We start from the raw sequence: 18,473 nt of genomic DNA, 5'->3' as shown, positions 1-18,473 counted from the left end.
ATCCCGGGGCCCTGGGAGTGTCTGGTGACTGTGGAGTGTGCCCAGCCAGCACCTTGGCTCATTCAGATTCCAGAACTACTGTTTTCCAACTTCCTGCTCTTCAGAACCATTGAGGGGTAGGGAGGGACTTGACTGTCGAGGAGAAGAGGGGGACTCTCCTGTCTCTGGCTGTTCACCCAGCCCTTTCACACAGAGGAAAGCTGGGGACAGTTCTTGCCTTGAGGAGTCTCACAGCTCAGTGGGTCACAGACACAAACAATGTGAGCAAATAAGGACAATACCACATTAGACTGGAAACTGCAGGTGAGCACATGATGCCCTGTGGGTGTATACCGTTGGTAACTGCTCCAGCCTGGGTGTTCAGGGAAGGCTTCCTGGAGGAAGAAACATATGAGATGAGAAATGAGAGTTACAACTGAAAATCGGCTGGGCATGGTGGCTCACACCTGTAATCCCAGCACTTTGGGAGGCAAAGGAGGCCGGATCACCTGAGGTCAGGAGTTCGAGGCCAGCCTGGCCAACATGGTGAAACCCCGTCCCTACTAAAAATACAAAAATTATCTGGGCGTGGTGGGGCGCGCCTGTAATTCCAGGTACTCGGGAGGCTGAGGCAGGAGAATCGTTTGAAACTGGGAGGCGGAGGTTGCAGTGAGCCGAGATCACACCATTGCACTCCAGCCTGGGCAAAAAGAGCAAAACTCTGTGTCAAAAATAATAATAATAATAAAATTTTTAAAAAGCTGAAAATCTCCCCCGTTGAGGGGAGATCTGTTGAGGGGACTGTGAAATGGAATTCCCTGACTGGGTTTGGTGCAGGCTTTAGCATAAGGCTGGAAGGATGGAAATAGCTCCCTCATCAATTCATGGGACAGTGGTTGGTGAAGCCTTAAAATGCCAATGTTCCAGGAACACTGTTATCGGTTCCAGGACTATTGTTGCTTTAAGCCCCCACCTTGAGCATTCAGAGAAGAGAGATTACTAAGGAGGACGAAGTTGCAGATGTCTCTTTAAAAAAAGAGAGAGGATTCCTCGAGCCACGCCCTCTTCTCATTAATATTAAATTATTGTGAATATTGATGTGGGGGCGTGGCGCCTTGGCCAGCTGGGCTAGCCAGCCAGGGGTTCCCGGTTTCACAGAGAGGAAAGTGACAGAAGCCGTGCGGAGGGAGACGCAGAGACAGAGGAGAGGCCGGCAGCCACCCAGTCTCGGGGGAGCGCTTAGCTCCCCCGCCCCGGCTCCCACCCTGTCCGGGGGGCTCCTGAAGGCCTCAGCCCCACCCCCGGGCTCCCCATGGAAGCCAGCTGTGCCCCAGGAGGAGCAGGAGGAGGTGGAGTCGGCTGAATGCCCACGGTGCGCCAGGGGCCCTGAGCCCATCCCGCTCCTAGCCGCTGCCCTAAGGCCCCCGCGCCCCCCGCACCCCCACCCGGGGCCGCGCCGCCTCCGTCCGCCCCTCCCCCGGGGCTTCGCCCCGGACCTGCCCCCCGCCCGTTTGCCAGCGCTGAGGCAGGAGCTCTGGACTGGGCGCGCCGCCGCCCTGGAGTGAGGGAAGCCCAGTCGAAGGGGGTCCCGGGAGCCGGCCGCGATGGACGCCGTCTTGGAACCCTTCCCGGCCGACAGGCTGTTCCCCGGATCCAGCTTCCTGGACTTGGGGGATCTGAACGAGTCGGACTTCCTCAACAATGCGGTAAGATGAAGGGTCTCCGTTCCCGTTCCACCCCTCGGCACCCGTCCTCGCGGCGCGCCTGGGCCCCTGGAAGGACCCGACTACACAGCACTGGACAGGAGCGGGGAAAAGGGTTCAGCGCAGGGTCTCCAGGAGCGACGTGTGTTTGGAGCTCCGAGATTTGATGAGTAGGTCCCTCGACACCTCCCTTGGAACCCCGCCTGACCTAAGCCTCGGAGCTGGTGCCAGTGCGCGCCGCTCCTGGAGGCTCAATCTTTGAATACATTGGCCTCCACCTTCTAGGGGGAAAGGGCCATCGAGGTATCGGGTCCGTCGGATCCTCGGATCTGAGCTCAGGAGACACCAATCCCGCCCTCCACCCACGTCTTCTAGCCGTCCCCAAGCCACCCCAGGTTCCAGGACCAGACTGGGCGCAAAGTGGCAGCGCCCTTTCCTGCGCCTCCCTTGGGGCTTCGGTGGCTCATAGGCTGGGTCTCCGCTGGGGGGCGCACCTGGGAGCGTTCAGAGGGTCTGAGACCCGACCCCTCGGGTATCAGAGCCAGACCTGGGTTCTCAGCCAGGCCCAGAAATTTCAGGGTGCTACCCTGGTGGCCCCAGGGAATCAGGCCCAGAGACCCCCACCCCCACCCCAGGGAGGGACCTGAAGCTGGGGGCTGGGGGGAGGCGGTCAGGGCAACACAGGGTGATGGTTCAGGAGGAGGGAGCCATTTCTCTCCATCTGCCTCTAGATCTCTGCTTTGTCCCTCTGTTCCTGGAGTCTGGCTGACTTTCTGTCTCCCTCTCCCTATGTCTTCTTGACTAGGTCTGACTGTGAGCTTGTCTTTCTCCTCTTTCTCACTCTTCCCCTCCCTCCCTAAGGAAACGTGGCTTCCCTCTCTTCTTCTCTCAGGCTCAGCCCTAAGGCCTTGATGGGGGAGGGGCATGGACTTAGAATGGGAGAAAATATTTGGGTTCAGAAGGGCCTGCCCAGATGAAATGTGGATTGTTTGGGGAATCTAGTGGGAGCCCCCTCTTCAGTGAGCCACCAGTTGCGTGTTCATGCCTGTACACACCACACACACACACACACACACCCTGTGATCAAGCACTTGAGACTCTTTACCTGCTGACCTCTACCTCCCAGGACCAAGATAAACTTGGCCAGGCAAGAGCCAAGTCCTTAGAGGACTTGAGCATCTTGGACTTCCACCTAAACTGTTCCAGGCCACTAGATTGACGGTGAAGAACCAGGCCAAGGGACAGGAGCCGGAGTCAAGGAGGCATGGGGGCTGAGGTCTCCCTGTTCTCCATTAAGCAGCACATCCTGGTCACCCTACGCTCTGAGGAAGGCCCCGTCCCAGGCAGAGAGAGCATACTTCAGCAGACAGGACAAGGGTATGAGGGGAGAGGGCTTGCATTGACAGCAGAGAGATTTGGTTTCTAGTCTTGGCTCTGCTTCCACTGTGAGCTTGGCCCCTACCACTGGCTCTCCTCCCTGGGCCTCAGTTTCTTTGTCTGTAAAATAGGGGAGAGGTTGGATCAGGTCTTCCTGTAGATGGTTCTGGCACAGATCCCAGGAATAAAGCAGCAGGGATCGGGGGATCCACACCTCCTCTTGAAGCTGGTAAAAGACACTAGTCAGAGGGAAAGAGGTTTGTCAGAGCTCGGACCCTTGAAGTCAAGCGGGGCAGTAGAGTCCTGCAGTAAGCTTCCCTCGGCCCCTGGCAGCTCTGAGTTGGGCTTTCTTCTGAATGAACTCGGCCGCCCGCAGCCTCTTCCTGCTGCTCCATTCAGCCTGCATCCCCAGCTGCTCATCTGGGCCTTGGTCCAGCACAGGAAAGGAGGCACGACCAGACAGTGGGATCCAGCACTAGGACACTGGGGAGGAAAAGCCCTGCTGGGAAGGCTCCTGATCTCGCACCTGGGCAGGGCCAGGAGAGGCAATGGGAGAAGATGGGGTGCCTAAGGAAAGAGAGAAAGGACTCTCGCGCTAGGAATCAGGAGATTTAATTCTGTCTCTGTTTCTGCCACCAGCCAGCGGGACAATTCAGAAAAGTGACTTTTCTTTTCTTTTTTTTTTTTTTTTTTTTTTTTTTTTTTTTTGAGACGGAGTCTCGCTCTGTCGCCCAGGCTGGAGTACAGTGGCGCAATCTCGGCTCACTGCAAGCTCCGCCTCCCGGGTTCACGCCATTCTCCTGCCTCAGCCTCTACAGGCGCCCGCCACCATGCCCGGCTAATTTTTTGTATTTTTAGTAGAGACAGGGTTTCATTGTGGTCTCGATCTCCTGACCTCATGATCCGCCCGCCTCGGCCTCCCAAAGTGCTGGGATTACAAGCGTGAGCCACCGCGCCCAGCCTTTTTTTTTTTTTTGAGACGGAGTCTTGCTCTGTCACCCAGGCTGGAGTGCAGTGGCGCAATCTCGGCTCACTGCAAGCTCCACCTCCCTGGTTCACGCCATTCTCCTGCCTCAGTGTCCCCAGTAGCTGGGACTACAGGCGCCCGCCACCACGCCCGGCTAATTTTTTGTATATTTTTAGTAGAGACGGGGTTTCACTGTGTTGGCCAGGATGGTCTCGATCTCCTGACCTCGTGATCCACCTGCCTCAGCCTCCCAAAGTGCTGGGATTACAGGCTTGAGCCACTGCACCCGGCCAAAAGTGACTTTTCTTCTTCTGGGCCTTGGCTTCCTCATCTGAAAAATGGGAATATTAGAACCATAGCATTACTGTAAGCATTTCGAGAGAAAATTAAAGTGAAGGTTATGTAGCCCAATGCCTGGCATGCAATGTTCATCGTTGGCTTGATCCATAGAGGCTGGATGGGGGTGATAGTGAGAATTGCTCAGCTAGGAGTTGCTGTGTGAACACAGCAAGTCACTTTCCTTCTCTGGGGCCTCCATCACCATATCCAAGGTCCCTTCCGGCTGAGATCCCATTCCAACCCTTCCCCCAACTTCTTCATTCTGCCTGAGGATAGGAAAATGTTTCCAGGGTTAAGGATGGGTAGGGATGGCGTCTGTGTGCCTCTCGGTCTGGAAAATGGAGAGCAGAATATTCGCTATCCTCCCTAAAAATCCAGATACGGGCCATAAATCACGTGGAAGTCGTGTGTGCTCTGTTGCTGTGTGCAAAATGCAAAATGTATGCTCGCCCTGAAAACAACTACGCAGGAAATACACGTGCACTTGGACAGACAGGAGAGTGAGCACGCAAAGTCAAGACGCGTGTGTTTGGAGGTGGCTGGGCTGCTTTATTTTTCTTTCTATGAGGATGCCTTCATGTTGCTGCAGTTCTGCTTCTGCGATTCTCAGAAATCCTCAGAAGGCAGCTGCCCTTCCTCACCCATGTGGGGGTGTCTCCTCCCTGCCCCTCCCACTCTCCCACGGTTTCTGATGTGGCCACCCTTGAGCCACTGTACTCTGTGGTCCTTCAGCCCCTTGGCCCATATGAGAGAGAGGGTCTGGGCTCCAAGAACTGGGATAAAGGACCGGAGGGAGAGCAGGTCGTTTCTCCAGATGGAAACACTAGGTCTGTGTGCTGTCCCCTCCTTCCTCTGGCTCAGGGGAAGGGATGTCTGGCTTCTCTAGAGGGAACTGGCTTGGGATCCCAGAGAAGCCCCAGCTGGGAGGGTGTGGGGAGGAGAAGGAGGAGGAAGAAGAGGTCTGTTTTCTCAAAGGGGAGCAGCAGGAAGCTGCAAGGATGTTTGCCCAGCACACCCGTTTACTCCCTGCAGCTGGGGAGGCCAGGTGTGGGAGTGACAGGGACCCAGGGACCAGCCTAGCATTGGGGGGAGGCGGTGGGGGCTAAGGCTGATCGCTACTCCCCACACCCCTAGCATGGCTTCTCCTGAGCTAACTGGGAAGCAGAGAGGCACCCCCACCCCCAGCCTTCGGGAGATTTAGGGAGATTAGAGAAGTATGTGTGTTTGGGTGTTCCTATATCTGTGGGTGGGCCTTTAACAGTCCTTAAAAGGGGAGATTTGTGTGTGTTTCTGTTTAAGTTCTCACCAACAGGAAAGAGGACAGAAGGGCTAAGGCACTCTGGTCTCAGAGTGGAATCCGCTAGAAAAGATGTAATGAAAAACCTCCTGGAGGAGCCCAAATCTCAGGGTGCCTATTCAGAAAGGAGACCTCTGATACCTACTCCTCTATCAAAACATTAAGTTCATTTCGAGCAGAGGTTTGGTTTGGGTTTTGCTTCCCCCAGTGTTGAGGGAACAGTTCCTTGAGTGAGGAGCTTGGTCTGTCTTGTTCACTGCTGTATCCCAGTGCCTAACAACTGTTGATGAACGAATAAATCGATGGATGGATAAATGAAGAAAAAGGGGCCCAAGCCAGACCCCACATTCTTAGAGAAGAGGGAAAAGTGTCCTTAAGCCCATCTGTTTGCAGCCATCGAGGTCCTGCAGAGCCTGCACTGTCTCTGGTGTCTAGGAAGGGCTCTCCATGGTTTTCAATGAGTTCTCATTACCTTGAGCCATCCCCCTACTGTGGCACAGGCCTCTGCAGCCCCTGGTCTAGAATAGTCTACAGCTGGCTGATCCACAGGGGATTTGAACTTGTGGCTCAGATCTCACTCTTTAGCACTGTCTCTAGGGCTTCCGTCTTCCCGTTTCTTCTTCAGGTTGCTCTAGGACTCCTGGATCCATACTCACCCAATTTAAGACTAAGCCTTTTCCAGCCCTGCCTCAGAGCCCTTGCACATGCTGTTCCTGTCATCTGGACTGCTTTTCCCTCAGTCTCTCCATCTCAGCCTTCCGATCCCAGCTCAGATGTTGCCTCCTTAGGGAACGCTCCCTGACTACCTAAAGTGGGACCCCCCTGTTCTTTTCTGTTTTAGTCTTTTGATTTCTTCTAGCCCTTAACCCAGTTTGCAATTATTTTAATGGCTTATTGTCTATTTCCTCCGTGAGAAAGTAAGTTCCACAAGAGGAGAGTCCATATCAGTTTTGTGCATTGACATAAACCTAGCACAGTCACATGGGACAAAATAGATGCTCAATGTAGTAAAACTCTACAATAATGCAATAAATATGCCCAGTCAAAAATTTCCAACTATGTTCATTTGCGGTGGCTCGTGCTTGTAATCTCAATGCTTTGGGAGACCAAGGTGGGAGGATTGCTTGAGCCCAGGAGTTCAAGACCAGTCTGGGCAACATAGGGAGACCTCGTCTCTACAAAAAAAATAAAAAAAAAATGAGCCAGGCATGGTGGCATATGCCTGTGGTCCCAGCCGCTCAGGAGGCTGAGGAGGGAGGATCACTTGGGCTGGGGAGATTGGGACTGCAGTGAGCCATGATGGCTTCACTGCACTCCAGCCTGGGCAACAGAGCCAGACCCTGTCTCTAAAAGTAATAATAATAATACAAATTTAAAAATAAATTTTCCAATTGCATAAAATGTGGAGTTATATTTTTGTAGAATTAACAAAAAACAGTATTTTTCAGATGGTCTGTACTATCACAAAAAGCAGGAAAGTAAAAATTGTGATACCTTACTGCACAAAGCAGACCAAACAGAAAGAGTACCACAGGAGCATGAGGCAGTCACTTTTTTTTACCAACCCCATAGAGAATGGAGGTTTGCTCACTTTTATTTGAGAAGGGGCCTGAGCATAGAATAGAAGTCAAGTTTGGGTCACATTGTAGTGAACTTTGCTCTATTTCAAGGACTTACTGTATTTGTAGAGAAAATTACTTTAGACTGGCGCAATCCTTGTAAGGGAAGGGAAAAATTGTTTTAAAAAAATCCCAGGCTGGATGTGGTGGCTCACACCTGTAATTCCAGTACTTTGGGAGGCGCAGGCAGGTGGATCATTTGAGGCCAAGAGTTTGAGACCAGCCTGGGCAACACAGAAAGACTCCATCTCTACAAAAAATAAAAAATAAATTATCCAGGCATGGTGGCACATACCTGAAGTCCTGGCTGCTTGGGAGACTGACGTGGGATGATCACTTGAGCCCAGGAGTTCAAGACTGCAGTGAGCTATCATCACGCCACTGCACTCCAGCCTGGGCAACAGAGCAAGACCCAGAAAGTCAGATCTAAGTGTTCAAGAGGTGTACTTATGATTCCTGAAGGGATCCTGGGGTTTTCAGGATCCTGGATTGTCCAACCCTTAGGGTGGTGGAGATGCTGGGTCCCACAGAAGTGCTGTCTGCACCCCGATATGTTGTGAGGTCCCTCTGGCTTCCCTGGACCAGCTGGGAATTCACTTGCTCATTCATTAATACACATGTCCATTCCTTCAGCAACTGGGCACTGAAGGAACATCTATGCTGGTGCCAGGGTAACCCAGATGAAGAAAACACACTTGACCCTCCAGTCAATCACGGATGAATGAGAGAGACAGAGAGGGAAATAGGCAGTATCAACACTATGGTGGGCGCCATGATGGAGCAGAGCATGGCAAGAGGCTGAGCCAGGCTACAGGTCATGAAAGCTTTCTCAGAAGGTGATCTCTGCACATGCTGCCCCAATTTCCCTCTTCCTTAGTGGCAAAGGAGTTATTAGAAGGCATTTCTGGCCAGGCATGGTAGCTCACGCCCATAATCCCAACACTTTGGGAGGCTGAGGCAGGTGAATCACCTGAGTTCAGGAGTTTGAGACCAGCCTGACCAACATGGTGAAACCCCATCTCTACTAAAAATACCAAAAAAATTAGCCAGGCATGGTGGCATGTGCCTGTAATCCCAGCTACTTGGGAAGCTGAGCCAGGAGAATCACTTGAACCCAGGAGGTGGGGATTGCAGTGAGCCAAGATTGCACCATTGCACTCCAGCCTGGGCAACAAGGGCAAAACTCCACCTCAAAAAAAAAAAAAAAAAATGGCATTTCCACAGGGACTGGGGCCGTGTTCCTTTTACTGAACACGTGTAGGCATTGTTATCCATTGTGCACTCCGCTCAAGGGCAGGAGTCCTATGGAGAGTCAAAGAGGGAAGCAAGAAGAAGCTACGAGCAAGTTCTCTCGTTGTTCTAGTTTGAGATTTCCCCTCTAGAGCAAGGAAAATTCAGGATCTTTGATATCACAGGGTCCCTGTCTTCATCCTCACCCACTCCCATCCTTAGGGCACCTTGGGCGCCTAGAGCTTTATGGGCAAAACCAGATCCCCTGGATAAGCTCCCACATCCCATTTCACACCCTATCCTCAGATTCGCCCCAGGATGCCGTTCCCCAGCCCTTCTGGGGACTTGGATCTTTGCTCTCTGCAGCTCCCAGGACTCCTCAGGAGACTCTGTTTCTGTCTGCCCTGGCCTGGCCTGGCTACTGCATCAGGAGAGGGGAGTATAAAGGACATCCCTGTTTTGTGTCTTCTCCCTATATCATGTGCCTCGTGAGAGTCATGGTACCGAGGCCCTCCTGGAGCATCTCTCTCTGGGACCTAGCTTGCCCTTGAACCTCCCTCAAGAAACCAGCTCCAGATGCTGGAGAACAGGCTGTTCCTCTGGAAGTCTCAGCACTCCTGGGGGCAGGATGGAGGAGGGAGATTTGGGTGGAGTTAAGTCAAGACCATGAGCTGGAACTCTGTGTAACCCTCTTGAGCAGCCCTGGGGAAGCCAGACTGAATGGCAGGACCCTAGACCAGGATTGGGGAATGTGTGGGGTGGGATTGTCTGGTTCAGGAGAAGCTGAGAGAAGCAGGAAATGCCCCAGGACTCTGACCCTCGGAGTAAATATGTCAAAGGTATTGATTTCTTTGGAATGTCAAAGATCTTGATCCCCACCGCCTGGACACACCATATTGTCTACAAGGCCAGTTTGATAGCTGGAGCAACCATGGGCATCCCTGCCGCCGGGTTCAGTGTGCCTCCTCCCCTAATTCCCCTGGGACAGAGCTTTCACTGCCGCTTCCTTGGCTGTTGGCTCGTGGCCCAGAAGCCACTTCACCCATCACAGAGAGTCTGACACATCTGGGCTGGGATGTGTGGTCCAACATAACAGCTGGACAGCAGCAGCCACTGGCTCCTCCTCCCCTTCCAAAAGAATAACAAAAATGAAAGTAGCGATGGAGTGAGGCAGGCTCTTCAGGCCTTCACGGAGAGCCAGGAGGCGGGTTTCAGGCAGTGATTGATGGGGGCTCGCTTTGGAGGCAGACAGATCTGAGCCTTTGCCCATGGGTTCCCCTCCACCTGGAATACCCTCACCCTTCTTTACCTCATTTCCCTCACTTGCTGCGTGACCTTAGGCAAATCACTTTCCCTTTCTGGGCCTTGGCCTCCTCATTTCTGAACTAAACTGAGGGTTCTTTGAGAGCAGGGTGTGTCAGTCAATTATTTCTGGCTATTCCCTAGGTACAGCTATAATGACTGAGTGCTCAGGAAATGTTTATTTATTGGACGGATGGAAGGAAGGCAGGATGGAGTAGGGTGGGGACGATAGAGGAATGAATAGGTGGGGGGATAGATAGTAAACGAAAGGACACTTCTACATTCCCAGCTTTGATGGTCCTCTTTTTTAAAGTAGATTGATTCATTCATTCATTCATTTGATTACTCAAATCGTGAATCTTATCATAAATGCCATCTCTCCCTTTCACTTTATCATCATGGCCTTTTCTATTATGATATATTGTGCACTGGAAGAATATATAGAAGGTATATCTATCAGTTATAAAGTATAATAAAATGAATACTTGGAAACTTACCCAGCTTAAGAATCAGACTCAGGGCCAGGCATGGTGGCTCATGCCTGTAATCCCAGCACTTTGGGATGCTGAGGCAGGTCAGTAGTTTGAGACCAGCCTGGCCAACATGGCGAAACCCCGTCTCTACTAAAAATACAAAAATTAACCAGGTGTGGTGGCGGGAGCCTGTAATCCCAGCTACTCAGGAGGCTGAGGCAGGAGAACTGCTTGAACCCAGGAGGCAGAGGCTGCAGCGAGCTGAGATTGAACCACTGCACTCCAGCCTGGGCGACAGAACAAGACTCTGTCTCAAAAAACAAACAGACAAACAACAGAAAGAAAGAAAGAGAGAGAGAGACAGGAAGAAAGAAAGAAAGGAAAGAAAGAAAGAAAGAAAGAAAGAAAGAGAGAAAGAAAGAGAAGAAAGAAAGAAAAGAGAGAGAGAGAGAAAGAAAGAGAAGAAAGAAAGAAGAAAGAAAGAAAGAAAGAAAGAAAGAAAGAAAGAAACAGAAAGAAAGAAAGAAAGAAAGAAAGAAAGAAAGAAAGAAAGAAAGAAAGAAAGAGAGAAAGAGAGAAAAGGAAACAGACTCAGTTCTGAATATGTTGGCCTCTCAAAGCTGCATGAGTTTGGGACAGAGGTGAGCTGTAGATCCTGAATCCACCCCACTCTGGGGAGATTTTAAACAGGAAAGTCCCAAGACCAGGTGCGTACTCCCAGGCTCAACGTGTGCAGACAGTGGGTCCGCAGGTCAGATGGCAGATGATGGGGCAAGTGCTGGGGAGGTGATCCTTGCTTGAGGTGGGACGTCTTCAGCGCTGCTTAGACCTGGGGGCTCCCACTTGTCACCTGTGTGAGCTTGGGCAGGTGCTTTAACCTCTCCAAGCTTATTTTCCTCATCCAAAAGTAGCGTTCATGGTAAAACATAAGGTTCTTAAGAGAATTCCATTAGAAATTCTTGTAGAGGGCCTGGTACACCATAAACCCTCTATAAACAATAGTTGCCACTGCTGTTTTTTATTGTTTTGGTTTTTAAATTTTTTTTTGAGACAGGGTCTCACTCTGTTGCCCAGGCTGGAGTGTAGTGGCACAAACACAGCTCACTGCAGCCTCAACCAACCGGACTCAAGTGATCCTCTCACCTCAACCCCCCAGGTAGCTAGGACTACAGGCACATACCACCATGTCTGGCTAATTTTTTGTATTTTTTGTAAAGATTTTTTTTTGCCATGTTGCCCAGGCTGGTCTTGAACTCCTGAGCTCAAGCGATCCTCCCTCCTTGGCTCCCAAAGTGCTAAGATTACAGGCATGAGTCACCACACCTGGACAATTTTTAATTTTTGTGGGTACATAGTAGGTTAGATATTTATGGGGTACATGAGATATTTTGGTACAGGCATGTAATACGTAATAATCACATCATGGGACAGGTGCGGTGGCTCACGCCTGTAATCCCAGCACTTTGGGAGGCCGAGGCGGGCAGATCACAAGGTCAGGAGTTTGAGAACAGCCTGACCAACATGGTGAAACCACATCTCTACTAAAAACACAAAAAGTAGCCGGGCGTGTTGATGTGCACCTGTAATCCCAGCTACTCAGGAGGCTGAGACAGGAGAATTGCTTGAACCCAGGAGGCGGAGGTTGCAGTAAGCCGAAATCACGCCACTGAACTCCAGCCTAGGCAACAGACTGAGACTCTGTCTCAAAAGAAAAAAAGAAAAAAGAAAAAATCACGTCATGGAGAATGGGGTATCCATCCCCTCAGGCATTTATCCTTTGTGTTACAAACAATCCAATTATACTCTTTGTTTTTTTATTTTATTTATTTATTTATTCATTTATTTTTGAGATAGAGTCTCGCTCTGTTGCCCAGGCTGGAATGCAATGGCGCGACCTCTGCTCACTGCAGCCTCCCCCTCCCAGGTTCAAGCGGTTCTCTGCCTCAGTCTCCCGAGTAGCTGGGATTACAGGCATGTGCCACAATACCCGGCTAATTTTTGTATTTTTAGCAGAGACGGGGTTTTGTTATGTTGGCCAGGCTGGTCTCAAACTCCTGGCCTCAAGTGATCCACCCGCCTTAGTCTCCCAAAGTGCTGGGATTATAGGCATGAGCCACCGCACACGGCCCTCTTAGTTATTTTAAAATTAAATTATGATTGGCTATGGTCCCCCTTGCTGTTTTTATTTTGATCGTTGCTGTCATTGCCTAAAAGGAAGGCCCATGGCATTTGACAGCCCTTGCAGAAATATCCCACCTTGTCCAGCCCTGCAGAGCCCTGATCACAGGGATTTTATTTTTCTGTCTCAACTCTCTGGAGATGGAAGGCTCTTTCCTTTGGGTAAAGCCAAAAAGCCCCAGGCCCCTTCTCAGGGCTGTTTCTGGGCAGCAGGAGAGGGATGGCCAGGAAAGGAGCAAAACCGGATCCCCAGGATGAACCCAGTGTGTGGAGTGGGGGCCCATATTTTGTATCTGGCCCTGGACTAGGTGCTGCAATGGGGCAGCAGGATCATTCCTTCAGCAACCAGTGTTGTTGTGGGTGCTTAAGAGCATGGGTTCTGCAATCAGAGCTTGGGTTCAAACCCCCGATTGACCACTTGCTAACTGAATGAACCTGGGCAAGCTGCTTAACTACTCTGGCCTCAGCCTCTCATCCATAAAGTGAGGGTACTAAGAGGACCCACTTTATCCTTTGAAGCTTAAATGAGATACTACATGCAGGGAGTTAGAGCAGTGCCTGGTACGTAAATATTCACTGTTATTATATTATGATCATTACCATTAGGCAGAGTATATGCTGGGCCCTGTTTGAGGCTCTGCAGAGGGTTCAAGGATGAAATCCGGCCGGGCGTGGTGGCTCACGCCTATAATCCCAGCACTTTGGGAGGCTGAGGCAGGTGGATCACTTGAGGTCAGGAATTCGAGACCAACCTGGACAACACAGTGAAACCCCATCTCTACCAAAAAATACAAAAATTAGCTGGACATGGTGGTCCATTCCTGTAGTCCCAGCTACTTGAGAGGCTGAGGCAGGAGAATCACTTGAACCCAGGAGGCAGAGGTTGCAGTGAGCCAAGATGGTACCACTGCACTCCAGCCTGGGCAACAGAGTGAGACCCCGTCTCCAAAACAAAAAAGATGAAACCTGTCCTTGATCTACCCTAAAGAAGGGTAACGTTTAGAAGGACAGCTGGATCCCATTGTGTGTAATTAGAGTTCAGGGCATGATATTAACCAATGACCTAACGGTCTGTAAGTGCTATGGTAGAACAGAGAGGGAGATGACTCTTCAAGCTTGGTGATCAGGGAAGGCTTCTTGGAGGAAGCAGCATTTGAGTTGGCCCCTTAAAGGATAGGAAGAGTTAGAATGAGGAGATAAAGGACAAAACACTGCAGGCACCAGGAGAGGTATAAGCAAAGGTCCTACAGCCATGGGGACCACAGCAGGTTTAAGGAGCTGGGAATGGTCCATCCAACTAGCCTGGAGAGAAGAGAAAATGAGGGGGCTCCAGCTCTAGTGGTAAGTTGGGATCAGTTTCTGACAGTCCTTGAGTATCATGCTGAGGAGCTGGGAGTTTTTCAGCAGGTAGGAGGGAGCCAATGATAGTTCTGGGTTGCACCAGGTGATGGTCACCAGCTCCTCTGAAAGGTCTCAGTGCTAGGAGGCCTGCAGTCCATCAGGCGGATCTCAGCTGTCAGCCTGTCTGGGTGATCAGGGACTCTCCCCCAGGGGGAACAGAGTTGTGGGACGTCCCTGAGCCCAGGGCAGCAGCTGACTCCAGGTCCCTTCTCTCCTCTGATTTCTACCCCGTGCCCTGATGTGACTCTCGCACTGGGCCAGGAGTACCAGTTCCCTTCTGGCTCCTTCACCCCCCGCACTGACAGCCAGGCTGGCCTGGGGAGGCCCAAGGCAACTCCGCCCTTGCAAAGGGACAGGCTGTTCCTCTTTGGGGCTGGGAGCTCCAGCCTGAACCATGTCCTGGCTCCTGGCCCAACACCAGGACCCTAACAAGTTTCCCCCATCTCCTCCAATATTTCAGGACTCTCCACTGTCAGACAAAGCACATCCCTATGAACCCCAGGGGCCTAGAAGGGTCTGAACCCTCCTCCTGAGCCCAGCCCAGCCTGGCACACCAGCTCCTTGACCCTCCTACCCATTGGCTGGGACAAGATGCCCAGAGCCCCACTCACCGTCCTTCCAACCCTGCCCTCTGCCGCCCCAAGGCCTTCACCCCTTTCTCTCCAGGGCTGCAAATCAGTTCCACATTTGGGATCTGGCATGCACTATCTGCTTGGAACTCTCTCCTCCCAGTTAGCTCCCATCTCCTTCCACCCCACAAGTTCAGCCCCTGGGGTCTGCAGGAGGGGAAGGGCTCCTGCCTCTGACAATCCCTTCAGAGGACTGAGAGGGAGCCTGACTGTGGCACGGTGCCAGAGGGACAGTGGACAGGAGGCCTCCCAGGGAGAGATGAAAGAGGAGGAGCCGAGGGGGTGGGCGGAGGCAGAGCTTGAGCAAGCAAGGGGATGAGGGGTTGGGGGTGGGGAGGGAAGGAAGGTGGTAGTTCCCAGCTCAGCACATTCCTGAGACATCTGGATGCACTGGAAGGGCCCCAGCTGGCCTGCATGACTGTGGCTCTAGCTTCTCTGCTCTGTGATGTCAGGACCCAGCACTCCCCACTCCCCTCAGAGTCCCACTGGCCTGGGGACCACTTGGGGCTGAGTACTGGGGTCTCTTCCCCAGACCCTCAGTGAGCAAGAAAGAGGCCCCTGGGGCAATGGAGGAGATGCCTGCCACAGAGGTGGGCCAGGGCATGGTGGCAGGAGGGAGGCACTGAAGACCCAGTGGTTTGCCCATCCGACTGATTCAAGGAAAATGTGCCTTTGGGCTGGTGCCAGTCCTTCTCTTCTCCGTGGAAGGGAGATAGAGACAAATGAATGACTCTGGAAATGGCTGCTTACCTTGGGCTGTGTGACCCTGGGCAAGTGCACTCCCATCCCCAGCTCTCGGTTTTCTTCATGTGTAATAATAACAGCTACATTTAATGAGAGCCTTCCTCCTATACGTCCTGCATTCTATAAAGCACTTTACAATTGTTATCTCATTTAATCCTCACAGCAACCTGGTGGGGTGGATATGGATGTTCCCATTTTATACTCAGGACTGAGGCTTAGAGAGGTTAAGTAACTTGTCCAAAGCCTGCAGTGTGTAGCCGAACCAGGATTAGAACCAGGTCCGTCTGACTCCCTTGCTCAGAACCATTGAACTGCTTTGCCTCTTCACATAAGAAGGGGTGGACCTAATGATGCCAAAATTCCTTTCAGTTCGAAAATTGTAATGATTTCTTTTGGCCGTTGCAGGGCTCTTCAAGAAGGGCAAGGGCAGGCATTAGTCACCTACTGGGTGGGGGAAGGAAGGCAGAGACAGCTGGCTTTGAAGCATCGGGTGGGTCAAGAGTCTTTGGAGGTCCCCTCCCCTGGAGGCCCAGAGAGCTCCAGACCCCAGGGATTGGAGTCAATAGCCTAATCCCCAGCTGAGCCCAGGGGTCCCACACCTTCCCTGAAAGAAGGGAGTAAATAAGGAGAGAGCATACCACTCCTTCCAAACATAAAACCTGAGGACAACTCAGACGGGCCAGGACCGCTGAGGATGTCAGAGGCCGAATGCTGAGTACACTGAGGAGAGGGGAGAGGCCAAGGGAATTCCAGCCAGAGCGAGGCGGTAGGCTCCAGGCGAGGAGGGCCTTCCAGCTGGCCAGGCGCCGGGAGAGCAGCCCTGGCGGGTTGGCCACTGTGTTCTGTTTATACCCTGAGGCCTGACTGGGTCTGGGGGGACAGCAATTCCAGCACTGAGTGGAGTCTGTGCTTCCCAGGTACCTGATCTGGCTGGGGCTTAAGAACAGAAAGGCTTGGGGAAGGAAGAACAACCCGTAGAATGGGTACAGCGGCCCCAGTAGGGAGGAGCCGAGGGAAGGAGTCCAAACACATGGAAACTCTGCCTGGAGCAGAAGCAAGCTGGCATCAGAGCAGGATTCAGGACGGTCATTCCTGGAGGCTCTCTGCTGCAGAAAAAAGGGCCTGAGTCCATAAGCTGTCTGACACACTCCTTCATTCACACACTCATCCAGTCAGTCAGTCACTCAGCGAATGCCTGAGCATCCACTGTGTGCCGGGACCAATGCTAGGCTTTGCAGATTCGGACAAGAATTGGACACAGCAAGACATACAGGCAATACGGCTGGATCATTTGAAGCTACACCAAGGAACCTGTACTCTATCCTGAGGGTGGTAGGGAGCAATGATTCACTGATGATGAGTACAAGATCCTCATCGATGGTGCAGAGAAATGACATAGTGACTTCTAAGTTTTAGAAGATCCCGTTTTTTAGAGACAGGGTCTTGCTCTGTTGCCCTGGCTGGAGTGTAGTGGTGTAATCATAGCTCACTGCAGCCTCAAACTCCTGGGCTCAAGTAATCCTCCTACCTCAGCCTCATGAGTGACTGGGATTACCCACCACAGCTGGCTAATATTTAAAAAAATTTTTTTTTTTAGAGATGGGATCTCACTATGTTGCCCAGGCTGGTCTCAAACTCCTGGCCTCAAGCAATGTTCCCACCTTGGCCTTCCAAAGTGCTAGGATTACAAGTGTCAGCCCCCTTGACTGGCCTAGAAGATCTCTCTTGATGTAAGGTGGAGGATGCTCTGGAGAGGGATCACAGTTGAGACTTGGACTTACCCTTCATTGTCACACCATTGGTCAGAAAGCCTTTTTGAGAGCAGGAATTGGATCTTGTTCACCTCTGTATCCACAAAGCTGGGCACCCAGTAGGTGCTGAGTAAATACTGAACAAATGCATAAATGATGAATAAATGAATGTGACTAGATGCCCTTATTCTCCAGAGGTCCCTGGCGCCAACCCTGGCACTCGGTTTCTGGTATCCTAAGCTGTCCTGCAGGGATCCCCTGGCCGCTGCCTATAGACCAGCGTCTCCAGCAGCCAGACCGTGGGCTGCTGTGCCCTCAGAGGTGCCAGACACAGCTAATCCCAGCCCTGGGCGGCGGCACTTGCTGCCATCGCTTCCTCTTGCCCAGACAGTGCCTGGTGCCCACCCCAGGGTTGGTCCACGGCGCATGGGCCATGGCAAGAAGATGCCAGGGGCTGGCTGGGAAACTGAGGGCGCTATGGCCTGACCAGGACAAGGTTACCAGTGTCAGGAGGGGCAATGGAAGGGCCAGACTAACAGGGCTAGGGGGCTGCAGAGAATACACACCCTCCCCAGGACTCTGCTCTGCCTTGAAATAGCCTGCAGCTGGCGCCAGCCTGCTGATTCCTCTCTCCTTCCTTTCTCCAGCACACACTGGCAAAGAAAAGCTCAATCCCCATGTTGGCGCTTTCTTCAGTCCCAGCCCTCACTGTCCCAGCCCCATGCAAGCCCGGGGCTCCCAAATCTCCCTCACTGGTGTTCACATGACTCAATCATCTCGGGCACTGACATGCTGGCTCGGCGACGCCAACATTTAGTTCTGTGGTCATGTGAGATGATGTGTGTGCGAGCGAGTATGCGTGACCGTGTCTGTGTGATCCTGTGTCTGGGATGACTTCGCATGTGTGTGAGCATAGGGGTGTGAATCACTGTTTGTCTGATCACATCTGATGAGTGTGTCTTGTTGAGTTTGCGTTCATACCTGACAGCGTCAGCCTATGTGACTCTGTGATGGTATCTGTATGTGTGATAGCGCCTGTACAAGGCTGCACATGGAACTGTCTGAATGTGTCAATGGCTGTACTTTTCACTATGTGGTGTCAGAGAGGTGGTTTTCCCTGTGTACGAAGGAACTCCTCAGCCCACATCTGTGTAGCATGTGCACATGCGTGCGTGTGCACACACACAGAAGTATTTCTGCTTATTTGGACTTGGGCTGTGTGGTGACCAGTTCCGTAGGGGAAAATATGAAACTTCAGCAGCCGCCTTCCCTAGGCCTGTGGGGACTGGGGGCTGAGAGTGAGGTTGGAGGTTGGAACAACGTGCTCCCTTAACCCCCATACTCTGCCAGGAAGACTCCGGGAGGGACTGGCTCCAGGGACCAGGAGAACTGGTTTCACACCAGCCCCCAAAAGGCCAGGGCAGAGGAAAAAGGCCCACGTTCTGAAGACTAATTCACTTTTCTAGGCCCCGGTCAACCGCGCT

The 18,473-nt window shown here is 52.1% G+C and overlaps 1 protein-coding gene across 3 annotated transcripts in view; it reads left to right on the top strand.

Annotated features, from left to right (window-relative positions):
- The first annotated feature begins 1,135 nt into the window (after nucleotides 1–1,135).
- The window catches only part of CREB3L1 (cAMP responsive element binding protein 3 like 1), a 44,342-nt gene continuing 27,004 nt past the window's right edge, over nucleotides 1,136–18,473 (top strand). For all 3 annotated transcript variants that reach the window (XM_063640908.1, XM_063640906.1, XM_055281294.1), the window contains exon 1: nucleotides 1,136–1,685. In XM_063640908.1, coding sequence (XP_063496978.1) covers nucleotides 1,584–1,685 — 102 coding nt within the window. In that variant the 5' untranslated portion in view covers nucleotides 1,136–1,583. The remainder of the gene's footprint in view (nucleotides 1,686–18,473) is intronic.

This window comes from Symphalangus syndactylus, chromosome 6, assembly GCF_028878055.3.
Source record: "Symphalangus syndactylus isolate Jambi chromosome 6, NHGRI_mSymSyn1-v2.1_pri, whole genome shotgun sequence".
Taxonomy (NCBI): domain Eukaryota; kingdom Metazoa; phylum Chordata; class Mammalia; order Primates; family Hylobatidae; genus Symphalangus; species Symphalangus syndactylus.
The sequence above is the reverse complement of the archived record's forward strand: the minus strand, read 5'-3'. Positions and strand labels throughout refer to the sequence as shown.